The sequence below is a fragment of the Perissodus microlepis genome, chromosome 12, assembly GCF_051167445.1.
Source record: "Perissodus microlepis isolate ML-2025 ecotype Zambia chromosome 12, ASM5116744v1, whole genome shotgun sequence".
Taxonomy (NCBI): Eukaryota; Metazoa; Chordata; class Actinopteri; order Cichliformes; family Cichlidae; genus Perissodus; species Perissodus microlepis.
Genome location: NC_140472.1, coordinates 32,652,574 through 32,667,037, shown reverse-complemented (window position 1 = coordinate 32,667,037; position 14,464 = coordinate 32,652,574). Strand labels below are relative to the sequence as shown.

Below are 14,464 nucleotides of genomic sequence, written 5' to 3'. Positions count from 1 at the left end.
CAGAAGAGACTTTGCAGCAGATTATAGAGTCAGTATAAAAACATTTAAACCATTCTAGTAACGACGCTATGAACTGCTGTAACTTTACAGCTGTGGTTCATGTAGTTTCAGTGAGGTAGACCTTAACAAATGTCTAAGATTTGGTGAAAAATACTAATAACAGAAAATGGACGGATCTTTCTGTTAAGCATCCTCTGTTTTATTATATTATATATATATCATATTATATGATATTAAGATAATGAAAAACACAACGACAAACTCGGGTTAGCTTTTTATTGTTTAGAAGTCATCTTTTAAAAGAAATATACAAAAAAAAAAAAGAATCATTGTAACTATTGTGTGTTTGGAAGAACATTTCCAACTCAATCTCTATAAATTTAGGTTACACTAGTTTCGTTATAATAGAAGAATTTGCTAAAAGAAAAAACAAAAGCACAGGGAGGCGAGTTGTGTGCATAGCTTATGACAAACCTCCAAACAGAACCAAAACCATATAAATAAACGCTTTAAACTAAATCAAAAGGCTCTGATGACCCTAAACTGACTAAAGTGGTTCATCCCCAAATGTGAGAATAACTAACTGTGTGATTAATAAACTATAATAAAATCTATAATGAGCATAATGTGAAGCAGAACAGGAAAAAAGATAACAAGTTCACTGATAAAGAGTCTTAAAATCTTACCTTTTAAAATAGTAAACATGGAGAGCATTTTGTTGTTTTTCTCGGTTTCATTTAACTATAAATTCTTAAACCTCTGCAGCTACGGCGTCTCTAAACAGCTTCTCAGAGCCCATCAGGACGCCTTTACAAACTCCAAACCTAAACACTAAAAAACACTAACACAATAATTGAATCTAAAACTGTAGTCTCTAATCTTTAAAATACAATAAGGGGCGAACAAATTATTTAAAGACAAAAAAGAAAGAAAGAAAAAAAAAAAAAAAAAAAAAGGCCGGTCTAACTGTCCTGCTCTTCTTCAAACAAAAAAATCTTATATTCACATTCCTGTTAATCAGATAAACAAAAATCTATTTTACTTTAAGAGAGCTTTCACTTACTCAAAAGAAAACTGGTTAAAATGTATATAAAAGAGCACAACACTGAAAAGATAAGATCCTTTATCACTGTCTGAGTTTCTCCAGGCTGGTTATCTATGCGAAATCTGCATTTCCATTATATTTTTACACATTTAATAAAGAAAAATATATTTTATTCTTCAGCAAAATGACCTGTTTTAACTCAGCCATGAGTTTAGTAAACATACAAGGCACAACTTTTATGCAATTCACAGCATTATCAGCTTTTTTGATTGTTTTACAAAAGAAAAATAAGATTTTAAGACTCTTTCTTTAGGATAAAAATCTATTTTCCATCCTGAGGTGGAAAACTTTGTAGAGCAGCTGAAACCTTTCTTTAAAAGAAGCTTAAACCAGCCCGCTGGTCGGCAACACAGAAACTCTGCTGATCTGCTGTTAAACAAAGCAGTCTAACGGCCTGGACTCTCACCCTGCAAAACCTTGTCCCTCCACCAGGGGGCGACAGAGGCTTTCGCAGCAAAAGCCCATCGCCAGTTTACTGCATGGAGGAGAGAATTAACTAACTGATCGTCGATGAGAGTGAGCAAAAGTGCAGCTCGAAACTTAAGCATGCCGAAGTGAGTAACCCCACAAACAAACAAACAAACAAACAGTTCTCTCTTCACCAGCACTCTGACTTAACAGTTTTCATCGTGCTTTAGGGTCATTTAAGAGAAACTTTACAGGCACAGAGTGGTTGTAGTGATTTCCCTGATCAACAGGAGACGACTTCAAACTAAAACAAAAAGTTTCTGCTCAGTGTTTTGTTTTGTTTTTAACATCTGGATCACATTCAGTGTTGATTTGGTGCCTTCAATGGGAGATCAGATGCTTCAGAATTAGGCACTTTTTAATCATTTCTGCTCAGTTATCCTGCTTGGCTGCCTCAGATGAGGACTTCTGGAGATGGAAACCTTTCCATAATTCTTTTTTAACGAAGGCGCCCTTCCCTGCCCTTCTTACTGCGATCTGAGAGGTATTTAAAGGCAGCAGTACGTATTTTCATGCATGTAGTACATGTAAGTTTTCAGTACGTACTGCATCCAGTTAGTGTTCAATCGATTACTGCTGTCTTAAACGTGCATTTTAAAGGTATTTTGGCAGCTCTGAAGCTAAAAACACGTTGGATTAGTGTATATTTATTACAAAGTTTAATAATCAGCTCAATGCTTGAAATAATTTTTTAATCTATAAAACCTGCTGTTACTGTGTCACAGCAGCAGCTCAGGAGAAACGTTTTTGTGCATTTTTGTCGCCCTTTAAACGTCACAGAAACAGCTTAACGGAGCACAGCACGAGTGCTGCCACAAACTTCACGTAAAGTGCACACTGATGAGGTTTTCCTCTCACGGCGTCAGACCAGCTGAAGCTCCAGGAAAAGAAAAAAAAAAAAAAGTCGAGCTGATGCACGTGCTGGTCCACGTGTCGCCTCTCCTGCTGCTCGGTTTAATGGCTCTCGATCACCACGGGCTCGTAGCCACCAGCAGGCACCCTGCAGGGATCCAAACACAGAGAATCAGAGTTAGCATTAGCAAGCAGAATTCAGTTTACAGTTTCTCCACATTAAACAGTGAAAACAGACATGAAAACGGATTAAAAAAGAAAGTGGACTATAGGACTGAACTGTGCATGTTCACATTCAGATGCATGATATATGCTTCTAAATGGAGAACGGATGTGCTGGTTCACACTGTGGCAGTAATTTAGCCCTCGTCTTATACTTGCACTTTATGGTTTCATGTTTCTATGATCCATGTTTGACCTCCTCTCTCTGGTCCAACCGTAATGCTGATTCTGTTCTTGTGAGTTATTAAAAACTTCTATCTTCAGAATAATCAGTTTTGTTGAAAGACAGCAAGCAAGCAAAAAAACCTAAAAATAATTGAGGGAACACTGGATCATCACAGTAAAACTACTGCAGGGAAATCAATCTACATAGTCAGGAAGCATAAACCACTGTGAATCCATTTCTCTCTCCTTATCCCTCCTCGCTGACTGTTCTATAGTTTTGCTTTTTGTTAGTGTGCTTATCACCTCATCACAGCTTGAGACAGGACCTGCAGAGAAGGTTTGCTCCATCAAAGCACAGTTTCAAAAGTATTACAGCGATACTAGGAGAGGGGCTGTTACACAAGAAGAGCTGGCAACGCCATCGACCCAGTAGTAGAACTGCTATCTGCTCCTTTGTGCAACGAGGAGCTGGGGGAGCCAGAGCCCTACAGAAGGACCTCCAGTGAGTGACTCATGCATGTTTCTAAGCAGACTGTCATAATCAGACTTCATGAGGAGTCGAGCATCCTCTAGTGGGACCTGAGCTCAGAAGTTATCATTTTCATACAGCAGCTGAAAAGGACTCACAATAGTTTATGCTTCTGACTGGACAGACTGATTTACCTGACGTTTAACTGAATGAGTTCTAGTGTCATGACTGAGTGCTCCATAACTGCTGTGAATTACAGCCATAACTCTTAGAAAAAGGAAGAAGCCACCAAATCATAGGAGCCTATTTGAGCTTCTCATCAGAGGGAGAGTGACATAGAGATGGTGAAACAAGGGGAAGAGGAGGACAGGGCTTTAAATTCATATTTCAAAGTTGGGTCCTCAGAGGGAGATTTACGGTAAATTATTACATTGCTGTGATTTTCCAGTTTTTTTGGAAACTGACTAGACTTCATGCAGCTCCTGCACTCCAATACTGAAACTCAAGTTCTGGGAAGTGAGAAATAAACCAAAAACAAAGACAGCAGAGCTCCTCACCCATTTCCAAGCCTGATGCCGCTGAGCGCCGTGGTTCCGTCTCTGCTGACGAACAGGCGCAGGTTGCTGTCTGAAAGTCCAGAAACACAGAAACACAGAAACACAGAAACTGAGTTAAGGCCAGCTGACGGAAACCAGAAGGCACAGTGAAGAGAAGGCGACGGAGCACAGAGTCGGAAAACTGAAGAAGCGCTCGGTCCAGAGATGGTGCAGCAGCTGCCTTTTTCTAAACTTTTTGAAAACACTCCAGAAATAAGTAAACTGTATATTCTCTGAAAAATTATTGTACCAAGCAGCATGTTTTTGATCTTTTCTTAATTTTTTTTGACACTTCCCTTTTATTTTGGTGTCAACCAGCATCCCAGGCATCAAACACTTTCAGGTGATTCAGTCAAATATAGGTTCACTGTGTGGTCTTTTCAGGAAGGTTTTACCTCCAGTTTTGCTGCTTCAAGTGAGATTGTATAATAAAAAATCTTTATGAGCTGTTTCAGGTACTTTTTTGTACCTTCAGTGTGGCTGATGTCTGCAAAGTTCTGGCTTTGGACGATTTTCTCCACGATGTCGTCGGCATCCATGCGAGTGTCGTTCACCCAGGAGGGGTGACTCTCCACCGAGTCCTGCTTCCTCCTGAAACACAGTGGAGAATGAAGATTATGTAGTTTGAACAGAACTAGGCTACCAATCACACGACCAAGCGTACTCTGTGTGTACCTCGGAGGCCTATTTGGGGGTAAAACTGGTCGTGGGGGTCGAGGGGGTCTCTCCGGACGTCCAGCGTCCTTGTCCCCATCTGGGGGGGTGTCAACCGTGAAGCACAAGCCCCCGGAGGTGCTGCTTCCTGTCGAGGTATTCCTGCGATGCGTGAGGTCCGACAGGCTGGAGGAACAGGAGTGCTCCGTGCTGTATCCTGCAGAAGGTCGTGAGGACATCAGTGTCAGATGTTAAACAGCAGCGGTGTTAAAATCATGCTCACCCCGTCATGGATGCAACATCCGTGTGAGACCTGAGATTGTGTACCTGAGATTTTGCTGTGCTGGCTGGCGTAGCTGGAGTTACGAGAGTGACCAGACTGGAAAGCTTCTGCAGGAACCGACGGATTCACCTCACATTCCTCCAGGAGTCCTGAAGGTACACAAAGAAGAAAAAAGTACCACTGTTACCACCTCATACGTGATAATAATTGGTAAAAATGTCTGTAAAGAGCAGACATAATGCAGTCTTTTCACTTTCACAGCAGAAATCTAACCATCTATACATTTACGGCTTGTGGTTGAGGATCTGCACGTTTTCTTTGCATGGAAAAGGTTAACAAACTCAGCCTTCCAAGTCTGAAACGAAAACAGGTTTCTTTTTTTTAGTTTAATTCAATCCTAAAATCCTAAACGCAGTCGGCTAGCTTTCCCATACAAAGAAAATTAACTCTGGGAATTTCTGGCTCCAAGCAAAACATCTGGCTGAGATTTAGGAAAGTTGGGCCGAGATCTAAAAGATCGGAGTCCAGTTTCAAGAACACATTATCTGATCTTTCATACTTTTCTTAATCTCATTTGTTTTAGACATTACTTCAGTGGGATTTATCCTTCAGTCTGACAGTTTGACAGATGCCACCGAGTTCAGGAGCCGTTTGGCTTTAACATTCGTGGATGGTTATGATGAAGAGAAATCTGTCCGCGGATTCAACTCAAATCTCTTCTGACTTAAACTTCACTGCACCTGGAAAACAGCTGTGGGAGTGTAAAACCATTTTATTGATTCAGAATCCAAAGAAAATCTGCTCATCAAATTCAAATCCTTCCAAATATCTCCCTAAAACTCAAGATAAACAGTAAAGTACACCTTGCACCTTCCAAGTATAATATACTGATCATTTACATATTTGCTCTTTGTATTACCATTCTCTTCCTCTCAGACATATTGTGCTTTTCCTTATTTTTCTGTCATACTAAACATGTTAAAATGATGAAAGGTTATATAAAACATGCCCAAGGTTTAGGCTTCAGACTGCTACAGATGCTCAGTTTCAGTCCTATTTCTTCGTGGCTGCAGCACACGTCGTGTACCTGAGCTGATGATGGAAGGCCGATGTTTGGAGGCTCGGCCCAGGGAAACCCCTCCCGGCGGTCCAGGCTCAGCAGTGCCCTCCCCCTTGCAGTCCAGCTGCAGGGTGTGCTCCTGTCCTGGGATGGAGATGGACTTTGCTGTGCTTTGAGGTCTGCAGGGTAAAAAAAAAAAAAAAGGAAAAGAGAAAAGATACACAGCTTATCAACCTGGGACAGAGGTGCAGTTCTGCTTAGCTTGGCACGCTCAGATAAGATTTGTTTTATTGAGGGAGGAAAAACTGAGTCATTTTGGCAACAAAGGACAGAACGGCACAAAGTTATAAGCACTAAGGAATCTGGTTGAAATGAACTTTCAATACATATTAAATACCAGTGGATTGCGCAAAAGGTTTTACTGCTATGCAATACTGTAGAAAATATTGTTTATTAAGCTGGAAATGTATAGTCTGTTTGTTTGGTTTTTTACTTTCACAAATATTAAATAAAGAAAAAATAAACAGAAATCAGAAGACTTCCAAAGTGTAACTAAAATCCCCCACAATAAAAAACACTTTAAAAACTATTGTCTGTGGTCTGCAGTATGTTCGCCTTCACAGTAAAAGTTGTGCCTTATCACGGCAACCACCATGTTTCCAAAGGTGCAGCTTTTACTTTGGAGGCAAGCGTTCCCGTTTCCAGTTTGTGGCACTCATTTCACAGTGTCACTACTACTGCCCAGCAAAGTAGTGTTTGCAGACAAGTCATCATCTTCCATGCAAACTGCAGGCAACTACGTAAATCTGACACCAGTCAAACCAATCGCAAGGTTTTTGCTGCAGCACATTTTCCCTAGCAACCTAAAGGATGCCTGAGCCCTGCATGCACAGCTAATCACATATTTATTTATCAGTTTTAATCATTTAACACATCTTTTGAGAATTCATTGTGACATCTTAAATCTCACACTGAGGATTACTCACGTTTTAAAGCACGGATCTCCCGATAGGAGGGTCATCCCAATGATCACCTTTTGGGGAAAAAAAATTAAAAGAGCATTTTTTTTAAACTCTGTCATTTGAAGGACATCTCAAACAGGAAACTGATTTCAGACAATGAAACAAACAAACAAACAAAAAGTACTTTAAAGCCCTAACTAAAGAATAATCTTTGATTGTGATACTGTACCTCAATGTAAAGCTTATTTAAGCACTACTTTTTTCACAAGATTCATCATGGCTTCATTCATCAGATTCATCATGGCCACACACATCCACTCAGGGTAAACAAACCTTTTCATGACACTTTTCAATACCTTTAAATTTTTCATCTAAGTTTCTGATAATCATTACTACCAGTTCATGATGGATAATATGGATAAATCCACAACGCAACAGGAGATGCCGAAACCTCACAAAAGCAAGACGACATCATCCACCGACACCAGCGACCTGACAACAGATATCGAAGTCAGTGTTCTTGCATCGATAAATAAAAAACTGGACTTGTAGCACTACATAACAAAATAAAAAAAACCCTATCAAGTCTGAAATGCATGCATAACTACATCGAAAAATTCCAGCACTGTAATAGTGCACTTCAAGACACTGTTAAAACTTTAACCGAAGAAATGAAGTTAGTCAAGAAAACAAAACCATGAAGGAAACGATATTGAACATCCAAACAAGAACCATGCCTGAAACCAGCTTTTCTGGCATTACCCAGCTGAAACTACAAGACTCGAGTTATACTTACTCACAACCTAAATATGACAACTTCCAGATCAGCCCTTTATCCACAGTTAAAATGAAGATGCTTCCACATCTTAATTACCTGTTTTAATTGCTTCCAACTACCCCGCACACCTACCCCACAGACAACAGGTTTCTATTGGAAAAATAAAAACCCTAAAATATCCCTATCAACCCCGCAGAAGTAAAAAATCTCTTAGTGGTAGTTAGAGGCACCCAGCGTTCAACATTACTACCTTACTAATCAATTACATTTTTAGTAAACTGAATTTATGTCTGTGAAGGTTCTCAGTCATCCAGGTCATCAAAGTCAAAGGAGCTTGCAAAGAAAAGCGTCTGGACTTCTTTAAGTTGCTTGAAGACGAAACTCTGGCTGATTGGGACCCACACCCATTTTCACACCTTGGCTCAGGCGATTAGAGGATCATCAGGGGGTCCTTTTGTCCCTCTTTGGGGGGATACTCTCACCAGGTTTAAATCTGGGACTCCCCACCATTTGACCTTAGAACTGAAGAAGCTTCTCGGATGAGAGATGAAACGTCTTCAAGCAACTTAAAGAAGTCCAGACGCTTTTCTTTACAAGCTCCTTTGACTAAACTGGATTTAGTTTGACAGTCACAAGATCTCATGGTTAGACAGAGAAAAATCAATGTAAAAATACCCAATATCAGAACTACCCTTTGTAACACGATCAGGTAAAAAACGAAGTATTTCAAAACAATGACAATAAACTCAAATCTGACAGCCTGAGAAAGTTATCAGAATCACCAAACCATCACTCGCACCTTGTAAACAATCTAGCACAACCCGGTCCACTATTCATCATGGGAGGAAAAGGGAATCACTCATCACCAACACCCATTTCAAAATAATAAATTTATATCATTTAGTGCATTGACTCAGAGGTATGGACTTTGGAGAGGAGACTTCCTCTGCTATAAAGTTATTCACAGATCACACATCACTCAAAGGAAAATGGTTCAAATGGTTTTGTCGATACAGGCGCTTGTTAACTAAGGCGGTGTGAAAATAATTATCGGCGCTACCCAAACTGTACACATGTAAACCTTTTCATTTCACTGTTGTAATGTAACCTAAAGCTGGCAGATTTTATTTTATTTTACTTGTTCAACACATTGTTATCTTCACTTTCATTTTTCAGTTTCGAAGTGAAGTCAGAACCTAACCCAGTGGCTGAAACCTCCCCAAAAATGTCCATCTTACGCTCATGCCGAGATGTAACGTGACTAAACTGAAAAGACCGTTGTTTTCTTAAGAAGTAATGAGCATCAACTGGAAAAGCCTGGAGTAGTTCCCATTAATCCCATCTGTGACGTGTGAGTCACAAACATCTGCGCAACACAAAGTCTTCCAGAGACTCGAGATGACAAAAAGACTCGTGACTGTTTTGCTTCACAGAGTGGTTTGTGTTCATGGTCACTGGGTGGCGCCATAGAGTTCCTGAACTTCCCAGCCTCCATCATCCACAAAGGCAATGAAGTGATTCAGCTTCATCGTAAGCTGTGCTCATTTCCACTGTGTTTATACAAAAAAAAAAAAATTCAATTAAAAAGAGAAACATTTCTTGAAGCCTAAAATGACGCCTGTTTTTTTTTAATTTATTTTTTTTGTCAAGGACACTAAACAGTTATTGAAAAAAAAAAAAAAAAAAAACACGCATAAAAACCTAATAATTTTACAGATTGAGAAATAAATTCACAGACTAATTATCTTATTTGTATCGCACTAACAGTTCAGGCTACTGGTGGTTGTGTGTGGGGGGTATTTCTTGGTACACTTTAGGACCCCTTAGTACCAACTGAGCATCATTTTAACCTCCCTGAGTATTTTTGCTGATCGTGTCCATCCCCCTTATGACCACTGCATGATCGCCTCAAATTGGTTTCTTGAACACGCCAGTGAGTTCACTGAACCTAAATGGCCTTCAGATCTCAATAGAACACCTTTATAATGTGTTATAACAGAGGATTTACATCTTGGATGTGCAGCCGACAAATGTGCAGCAGCTGTGTGATGCTGTCATGTCAACATGGACCAAAAGCTTTGGGGAATTTTTCCAGCACATTGTTGAATTTATGCCATGAATTAAGGCTGTTAAGGATGTCCAACCAGGTACCAGCTAGTCTCCTTTTAATGCAACAGTTTTTTTGAGTATTTCAGCACCACACTATCATCATAAAACACAAACACAATGAAGGTGAAAAAGACATGACACTGGTCCTGGAAGGTGGCAGATCTCATCACAACTCAGCTTTAAATAAAAGAGGGGACAACCTCCTCCTCATTCTGTCTGTCCAGTCTGCTCACTTCTTAATAAACATCCATTATTCCTATTTCAGTGCTCATCTCCTTGCCTTCAGTATGGAGTTGTCCTGCCGTGTGTTCTTCGTGTCATATCCCTCCAGCAGACAGCAGCGCACGGTGGAGCCCGAACCTGCGAACTCCGCCATGTTGAGGTCTGTGAAGCCCAGCTGGGTGTGAAGAGAAGTTTGAACAGAGTTAATTCAAGCTGCTCTAATGGAGGCCTTCCCCGGTCTTTATTTTTGGCACACGTTCGAGGTAAAGCAGATTTCTGAGACACCCATCATTTAGCAAGCCAAGTAATTTTACAGCGTTATCGTCACAAGCGTTTGAAGTGTGAAGCAGATGACAGAGTGCAAAAACCATAAGTCAGTCTTTACAGACATCAACCCAGACTGAGAGTGAAACCTGCATTTTGAAAGTTGTTTTAAGTATCCTTTTTTTTTTAATTTTTTTAAATTGTACTGATGTTACATAGTTTCATAACATCAGTTTATCTTATCAGTTTTAGTTTGATTAATCTTCACTTTCACTGGTTCTCTGTTGTAGAAACTACAGTCTTCCTTTTAAATGTCCTCTGCAGACTTTAAACATCCATTTCTTTCCTTTATAATTATCTGTCAAACCACTTCAAAGCCCAACTGTTTCAGACGTCTTACTCCTTTTAGGATGGCAGATTTACAACAGATAAACATTAAACATTTAGGTTAAAAGCAATCCACTTGTTGCATGGTCATAAACATTAGTAAATAAGTGTGGCACTTTCTGTTTATGCTACTCGACAGATGAGTTTTTCTTTTATATATTTAATGTTCAGTGGTTAATTCTCATTAAATATGACCAATTTTTGAGGTCCTTAAACACTGCTTAAGAGCTTCGTTTCTGACGTGTTTTTCTACTCTTGGCCTTATGATATCATGGAGAGGGGATATCCCTAATATGGTCATCTTAAGAGCACAGAAGCCCCATCCACCTGCACATTATTCCTTTTGCGTGCGCAGGGCAGTTCATCAGAAAAAAGTTGCATGAAAGTGAGAGGATTTAATAGGTCTGTTTAATCTGGTATGCAATAAGGATTATTTTGAACTTGAAATCATGCAAAGCTACTCTAGTAGAGTGCAAGAATGGAAATAAGGACCTGGAAATGAGCTGAACAAGACATGGACTGACATTTATAGTGTTTTTCTAATCTTACTGACCACTCAAAGCACCTTAGACTACAAACCACATTCATTCACAGCTTTATGGTAAACTCTTTAAGCAGCCTACCTCTCATCCAATTTGCAATCACCAATTCGGGAGCAAATATTCGCAGGTTTCCGACATTACTACATTCACACGAGTACAACATTGAGCCAGTAAGATTAAAACCATGAAATCTTTATAAACTGATTTATAAAATAACCTTTATTGGCTATGATTTGCTTCCACCAGCTATCAAACCACACAATTTAACATTTACATCTCAGGATCTTATTTTTCTTATGTACAGCAGCCCTGTTTACAAGCCATAAGGCAGATCCTTTAATCCCTTTTAATACTCCTTCAATAATCCTGCTTTTTTCACCCTAAACCACTTGATAAAAGATCTCTTCCTCCACTTCTTATCAGTAAATGTTTCAATGCTGGTAAACTGGTTGTAGATGTCAATCAGGGATTTAAAGACAGCCACTGATCACACTGATAAGAAAGGGTCTGCATGACCTTTATCTCAAAATCAAACCACAGAGCTTTTTGCCAGGTGAAAACGATGTTATTTTTATTTTATTTTTATAGCCCTCTCAAGAAAAGTGTTCCCAGATTCTTTGGGGTAGGTCCTGTTTTCTTAGGTGTGTGTTTAAGGAAGCCGTCTTCTAAGGAGGGAAGCGAGGTATATTTAACTGAAGGAAATCTAAATCAAGAACGAGGCGAATGCAGAGGAAACTGTTCCTGTCGGGCAGCAACGTCCAGGGATCAACAAAAATTTATGTGCACGAGGGGGTTTTACCTTGGAGTTACATTTACGAGACGCTACTCATTTGTTCGGAGCTTTTACGGTTACAGTTACGGTTAAGGATAGGAAGGCGCTAACAGGATGTTTCTGCAGATTCTGGGCAAATGTGATGGGAATATGATTCATTTTCATGTCCGGCTGATGGAATGCTGGTCAAACACTTCAGGGAATGCTAATATTTACACGAAACAGCTCATCTGTAACTGTATGTGTTTATGAATGTGAGAGGTGAGGAGCTCTTACCTTAGTGTACGCCTTTCCTCCTTTGAGTTCCTGCAGGGAAAACAGGAAGACTGTAATGAACTGAATGATTCCACTTCATATTACAGCATCCTTCTGATTACAGGGCTCCTAAAAGATGGACGAAATTAAAGGCTGAGGGCACACACATGGCTCCAGTGTAGCTCAGTGAGCCGCTGAGGTGGCATTCACATGGGAGAATTAGCATCGAGCCTGCATTTCTGTGGCGGTGGCTACACCAGCTACACTGAAAAGACTTAAGGTTTAATGTTTAAAAGACTTAACATATATCACAAATCAGAAAAGGTCCCTATTTACAAGACTATGGTCTGATGCCTTTTGGCATCATTTTCCATCATTTTCTTAGCAGAAAGAAGAAAAATGATAAGCTCTTGTATATTAAAGCCTACTTAAATAATTTTTAAAAGGAATTACAGAGATTTTCATCAGTCCTAGTGAATTTTTTTGTTTTTTGTTCAGGGGTTTTCCATTGGAACAGCAAAACCTCTTTGGTAGGAACCAAAACTTCAGACATAAATGCCATGACATATGAACGTACCATCCTGGAGGAGACTGACTATGAGCCAGATTTTCTGAACAGAGCAAAATAGGATGCAAGTCCAATCCTCAGACAGAGCTCATAGATGTGGTTACTTATACTAGTGATTAACAAAATTTGCGCTTTTTTCTAAACACAGGCACACTCAGTTCATTTGAATATCAAGCACAAAAAATAAAACCAGTTTTTTTGTTTTTATCTGTGTTAAATATCAGCACAATTAGCAGTAAATTGCATGTTGCAAATGTTAGAAAATAAATTTGCATGCTTGATTTCAACATTTTCCTCCCTACACTTGGAACTCCCAGATATACACATGCAAAATGGTCAGTTGCAAAAAAATCTCTACACAATTCTTATAAACAATTTCATCAGTACGGTGTAAATACCAAAATTACTGTTTTTAATGCCAAAACCCAGTTTGCACTGGTACATCACCAACTGGCCCTATCTGTGCAGGTACCATCTCAGGCTGTAGTTTTAATTAAAAAAATAAAATAAATAAATAAATAATTAAATCAGCCAGGAGGGATTAGAGGGGTTGCTTTTAAGGAGTTGCCCTGTTGCTGTTTTCTACATCCTCTGCACCAAACCAGCTGAAATGGATTCATAATGGTTTACAGTTGTGAAAACAAGTTTTTATCAGTTACGTGAAATTGCCAAAGCTAAGCCTTATCTTCCTCCAAGAGACCTAGAAACACTTATTCATGCCTTCATCACCTCTAGACTGGACTACTGCAATTCTCTCTATTTAGGTCTTCAACAATCATCTCTCCATCGCTTGCAGTTCGTCCAAAATGCCGCTGCACGTCTCTTAACAGGTGTTAAAATGTATGAACACATCACTCCAGTTTTAGCAAATTTACACTGGCTCCCTGTAAAATATCGTATTGATTTTAAGATTCTTTTACTTACTTTTAAAGTTTTAAATAATATGGCGCCTAGTTTTTTTTTTGTTTTGTTTTTTAAACAAACTCCTCCACATGTATGACCCCAAAAGAGCACTGAGATCATCTCGCCAGATGCTCTTAGCACAACCAAGGTCTCGATTGAAGCATAGAGGAGATCGGGCCTTCGCAGTAGCAGCACCCAGACTCTGGAATAATCTGCCAGAGGAGATTCGTACTTCAGAGTCTTTTAGTTCAGTCTTTTAAATCGAGTCTTAAAACTCAATTTTTTACTTTGGCTTTTAATTCGAGTTCAGTATGAGCACCATCAGGCCTGTTTTATGTTTTTATTGTTAATTCACCGTCTTCTTATTTATCTGTATTTGTTTCTCTATTGTTTTCTCTTGTTTTTAACCGATAGTGAAGCACTTTGGTCAACTCTGTTGTTTTTAAATGTGCTATACAAATAAATTTTGAATTGAATTGAATTATGCTTTCTAACTGGACAGGCTGATCTCCCTGAAGTTTAACTGACTTTGTGTTTTGCTGCGATCGAGTGCTCCCTTCATCTTTTTGAGCAGCTTAGAAACCCAGAGTTTGTCCCCAGAGCTGACGAGGCCACTTTGACAGGCGTACCTTCCTGACTGACACCCTGCAGACAGACGGGTCCAGAACTCCAGTGTGGGGGTTGGCGCTCATTTTGGACACAAAGGTAAACCTCTTCCTCCAGCGCACACAGTGATTGTGAACCTCCTCTCTGTAAGACAGAAAAACAGGCTTCATTACATTTTGCAGTGCCTTTGCATTTCTTCATCATCCTCACTTGAAAACGATG

At 39.5% G+C, this 14,464-nt stretch overlaps 1 protein-coding gene across 3 annotated transcripts in view; it reads right to left on the bottom strand.

Moving 5' to 3' along the window:
• Window positions 1-262: 262 nt before the first annotated feature.
• eeig1a (estrogen-induced osteoclastogenesis regulator 1a) overlaps window positions 263-14,464 on the bottom strand; it is a 32,808-nt gene continuing 18,606 nt past the window's right edge. For 2 of the 3 annotated variants that reach the window (XM_084946441.1, XM_084946440.1), the window contains 9 exons: window positions 14,266-14,386; window positions 12,187-12,216; window positions 10,004-10,120; window positions 6,861-6,907; window positions 5,902-6,053; window positions 4,859-4,963; window positions 4,347-4,748; window positions 3,839-3,908; window positions 263-2,573 (listed from right to left, as the gene is read on the bottom strand). In XM_084946441.1, the coding sequence (XP_084802567.1) occupies window positions 2,528-2,573; window positions 3,839-3,908; window positions 4,347-4,748; window positions 4,859-4,963; window positions 5,902-6,053; window positions 6,861-6,907; window positions 10,004-10,120; window positions 12,187-12,216; window positions 14,266-14,386 (1,090 nt within the window). In that variant the 3' untranslated portion in view covers window positions 263-2,527. The remainder of the gene's footprint in view (window positions 2,574-3,838; window positions 3,909-4,346; window positions 4,749-4,858; window positions 4,964-5,901; window positions 6,054-6,860; window positions 6,908-10,003; window positions 10,121-12,186; window positions 12,217-14,265; window positions 14,387-14,464) is intronic. The other variant, XM_084946442.1, reaches the window with a different exon arrangement.